The following is a 4,707-nucleotide window of genomic DNA, read 5'->3' as shown; positions in this document are numbered from 1 at the left end:
GCGTCCGGAGCCATCGATCCGGAGCCAACTGGAGAGCGTGCGGGAGCTACAGCCAATTCAGGAGCACAACATAGGCAGGATTGTATCGTTCGCCACGAGGGTGAGCAATCTTGCAGCGTTTCTGCAGTCAACCGACAACGGCGACCAGCATATAGGAAATCCCACCCTGATGGAGGAGCTGATCGCCAAGTTGCCCCTAAGTAAGAGGTTGGACTGGGCCAGATACGCGGTCGCTATGGAACTATACCCGACGATAGTGCACCTAAGTGAATGGCTAAAGGAGCTCGCTAAGCTGGTATGCACCATTACGGACGTGAGCAGTAAAACCCCAAAGCGAAGGGTGTTACATGCAAACACGAATCTGGAGCTTCCGATGCATAGTGAGCATCAGGAAGACATGGAACAGAAGGGGTATAATGACCACCCCAGAGGTTGCCTCATGTGTGAAGGGCAACACGCAATCAAGGATTGCAAGGAATTCAACAAAGCCCCTGTCAGGACGCGATTGGAGTTCGCCAAGAAGCGGCGGATCTGGTTCGCGTGCCTTGGAACCGAGCACATGGTACGGTTCTGCAAGAGGAGCCGTAAGTGCAACGTCTACGGATGCCAGAGGAAGCATCACTACTTGCTTGCCCCAGACGGTCACAACAGTCAAACGGTGGCCACAGGAGGGAGCTACGGAGCAACCACAGACGGGAGCCACAAGAGGTCATCAGCCAACGCAAGCGGATGCCACAGTCAGCGGATCCAACAATGAGCAACATTTCCATGGCCCAAGCAACAAGCCTGAGAAGCGCTGGGCGCATGGAAAATGAGAATCAAAGCGGCCAGGAGACGCCGCATCGAAACCTTAGTTGTGTCGATTCGGATGGAGGCCACCTGCTGTTCCGAGTTCTGCCCGTGACGCTGTACGGGGAGAAGCAACAGGTGGGACACGTACGCACTGCTCGACGAGGGATCGTCTGTGACACTCATAGACGACGAGCTCGTCCGAAGCCTACACCTAAAGGGTGAGAGTCGACAACTAAACGTGCAGTGGTTTGGCGGTAAGTCCGCCAGAGAACCTACGAAGAGGGTTAGCCTGCAGATCAGTGAATCGGGCAAACCGAAGCGGCACGGTTTAAGGAACGTATACGCAGTAAGCAACCTGAGTCTTCCGATGCAGAGTTTACGTCGGGAAGATGTCAAGACGGCAAGGGCGAGCGCACGCCTACCAGTGAAGCCGTACAACAATGCAGCGCCAAGGATCCTTATTGGACTGGATCACGCGCACCTAGGAATTCCCCTGCAGACCAGAAGGTTCGGCGCAGGAGGACCATACGCAGCAGCTACCAAATTAGGATGGGTAGTATATGGACCAGTGAGACGCCAAGCGAGTCCACTGACGGAGAGATCGTGCCTACTAGCCGTTACCCAGGATGACGCTCTGGAGAAGATGGTCAGCGATTATTTCGAAATAGAGAACTTCGGAGTGAAGCCAGCGCCACCGGTCGCAGCCAGCGACGATGAACGGGCTCTGGGCATCTTGGAGAGGACGACTAAACGGATAGGTCAACGATACCAGACTGGGCTGCTATTGAAGGATGACGAGACGAGACTGCCAACTGTCTGGCAGTCTCGTCTCATCATCCTTCCATAGCAGCCAACATGGCACTACGGCGACTCGTCAACATCGAACGGAAAATGAAGCGCGATGCGAACTTCGCGCAGGCCTACAATGCGATCATGGATGACTACGTCAAGAAGAGATACGCACGACGACTAGAGCAGCAGGAGGTCACTTATGGTAACCGTGACAAGTTGTGGTACCTGCCGCACTTCGGGGTCGAAAACCCAAACAAGCCTGGGAAGATCCGTCTAGTTTTCGATGCAGCAGCCAAAGTGAACGGCGTATCCCTGAATTCAGCACTACTGAAAGGCCCCCAGAACTACAAGTCACTCCCGGCTGTCCTCTTCCACTTTAGGGAAGGAGCCGTGGGAGTCTTTGCGGACATCAAGGAGATGTTCCACCAGGTATTGATGCAGCCACAAGATAGATGCGCCCAGAGATTCTTGTGGAGGCACGGAGATGACCGCAAAGACCCGGAGATCTACGAGATGACAGTGATGACGTTTGGAGCAGCTTGTTCGCCATGCTCAGCGCAGCACGTGAAGACTGTAAATGCTTCAAGGCACGTGCACACTGATCCCCAGGCGGTCCTGGCTATTAATGAGTACCACTACGTGGACGATTACGTAGATAGCTTCGCAGACGAGGATGAAGCTATAGCCGTCTCAAAACGAGTAAGAGAGATACACGCAAGTGCCGGTTTTGATTTGTGTCGGTTTTCTTCTAGCTTGGCGAAATTGGTCAGAGCCTTAAATCCGTTAGGCACCAACAAGAACGTCGAGTGGACCGAATCCGAGCAGAAGGTATTGGGCATGTATTGGCACCCGGCTACAGATGACTTCAGATTCAGCGTCAAGTACCATCGGGTTCCCAGCAGCGTGATGACGGGGGAACGTGTCCCTATCAAGAGGGAGTTCCTCAGCTTGGTGATGTTCACGTTTGATCCGATTGGGTTCTTGAGCTGCTACATGGTAACCGCCAAGCTACTTATGCGAGAGATTTGGCGAAAACATGGGTCACATGGGACGAGCCATTGCCAGACGAGCTAGCCACGGCATTTGAGAGCTGGCGGCAACAGATGAGCTATGTGAAGAAGTTCCGATGTCCACGCTACTATTTTGGTACTGGAGGAGTACGAGCACTCCAGCTGCACGTCTTCGTGGACTCCAGCCAGTCGGCGTTTGCTGCGACGGCGTATTGGCGGGCCACTTACGCAAACGACGACGTGCGGGTGCATTTCGTATGTGCCAAAACGAAAAGTGCTCCGATGAGGACAATGTCAGTCCCGAGATTGGAACTACAGGCAGCCGTGCTGGGAATACGTCTGATGAACACTGTGAAACAGGAACACAGTGTAGAGATAAGCAGATACGTACTCTGGACGGATTCTAAGACAGTGCTGCACTGGATAAGCAGCACCCACCGGCGGTATAAACAGTTTGTTGGAAACCGGGTGGCAGAAATCCTGGAGTCGACGGAAGTATCCCAATGGAGATGGCTACCAATTGCCGAGAACGTAGCAGATGACGCAACCAGGCCGCAACGCCATGTGGACCTCAGTCAAGGGTCACGATGGATACGCGGGCCGACGTTCCTGCGGGAACCAGAAGAGAATTGGCCAGAGAGCTCCTCTAATGGTAGTGGCTGCACGAGAGCCACCGACGAGAAAGAGATGCCATGTGAGTTTGCGTTAGTGACTGCAAACGGACTTTTTATATCATTCCAGAGGTTCTCAAACTACAACCGGCTGGTAAGGACCACGGCCTGGGTTCTTAGATTCGTCCGACGATGCCGGTGCCAGTATAGCGACCGTGAGAAGTATGGACTCACGGCAAACGAATGCGCCAACGCGGAGCGGATAATGATCCGGCAGTCGCAAAGTGAAGCGTTCTCCAGAGAAGAGAGGGACAAAGCTAGAAGGATCTCGAAAGAAGGCAGCCAACTGCGAGGGCGCCCCATTATACTGTCCCACAGACACACGCTGACGGTGATGGTGGTACACCACTACCACCAGAAGATGGGCCATCAGAACCACGATGCGACCATAGGCGAGATACGGAAGAAGTTCTGGATAACGAACTTACGGAGGCTGCTACGGAAGGTGGTGGCTGACTGCCAGATCTGCAAGCTGCGGAGGGCACAGCCGATGCAGCCAATAATGGGTCCTTTGCCTGGGGACCGACTGGAAGCCAACGGATGGCCATTCAAGCACACGGGCTTGGATTATTTTGGACCGTTGCATGTGACGATTGGACGTCGCATCGAGAAGAGGTGGGTGGCACTGTTCACCTGCTTAACCACGAGGGCCATCCATTTGGAGATGGCCCATGATTTATCTACAGACTCCTGCATCATCGCTATGAGGAACTTCATGAGCCGGCGAGGACCGGTGGTCAAGATGAGGAGCGATAATGGGAAAAACTTCGTTGGAGCCAATCGAGAGGCCAGGAGATTCAACGAGGTTTTCGAGCCAGAGAAGATCCAGGGCGAGCTGTCGTCCAAAGGAATCGAGTGGATATTCAACTGCCCAGCGAACCCAGCTGAGGGTGGCGCCTGGGAAAGGATGGTCCAGTGCGTCAAGAAGGTGCTGGCACATACGATGAGGGAGCTGGCTCCCATGGAACATGTTCTGGAGAACCTGTTGATCGAGGCGGAGAACATAGTAAATTCCCGCACACTAACGCATCTGCCAGTCACTGTGGACCAGGAGGCTCCACTGACTCCCAACGACTTGCTGAGAGGAGTACCCAATCTGCCGGATCTACCCGGAGACAATGGACAGCCGTTGGAGAGGTGCGCCACGAAGAAGCAGTGGCGACTGGCCAGGATGATGCGAGACCGCTTCTGGAAGCGATGGGTGCACGAGTACCTGCCTACTCTTGTGCGCAGGGAGAAATGGTGCTCACAAGTCGAGCCCCTGCGCCGAGGAGACTTAGTGTTCATCTGCGATCCGGCCATACCACGTTGAGAGTGGAAACGAGGAATCGTGGAGGAGGTGTTCACTGGAGTAGATGGAGTGCCCAGGCGAGCGGCGGTACGGACTGACGATCGAGCCAGGATGATTCGTCCTGCTTCGAAGCTAGCTGTTCTGGATGTGG

At 54.4% G+C, this 4,707-nt stretch overlaps 1 protein-coding gene across 1 annotated transcript; it reads left to right on the top strand.

The window, feature by feature from the left end:
- Window positions 1-792: 792 nt before the first annotated feature.
- LOC147645093 (uncharacterized) lies at window positions 793-4,577 on the top strand. Its single transcript, XM_086829031.1, has 3 exons — window positions 793-817; window positions 880-900; window positions 3,559-4,577. Exons 1-3 carry the CDS (start codon window positions 805-807, stop codon window positions 4,575-4,577), a joined length of 1,053 nt encoding a protein of 350 aa, XP_086685157.1. The 5' UTR covers window positions 793-804.
- The last annotated feature ends 130 nt before the right edge of the window (window positions 4,578-4,707 follow it).

The sequence above is a fragment of the Drosophila serrata genome, unplaced genomic scaffold (genome assembly GCF_035046125.1).
Source record: "Drosophila serrata isolate PLE 108 unplaced genomic scaffold, ASM3504612v1 contig_19, whole genome shotgun sequence".
NCBI classification, from domain to species: Eukaryota; Metazoa; Arthropoda; class Insecta; order Diptera; family Drosophilidae; genus Drosophila; species Drosophila serrata.
The sequence above is the reverse complement of the archived record's forward strand: the minus strand, read 5'-3'. Positions and strand labels throughout refer to the sequence as shown.

Bases quoted from the DNA above. Each gene is read 5' to 3' on its own strand.
- LOC147645093 (XM_086829031.1), top strand. The intron at 901-3,558 runs GTGACGCTGTAC...GCCAACTGCGAG, and splicing joins TGCTGTTCCGAGTTCTGCCC to GGCGCCCCATTATACTGTCC.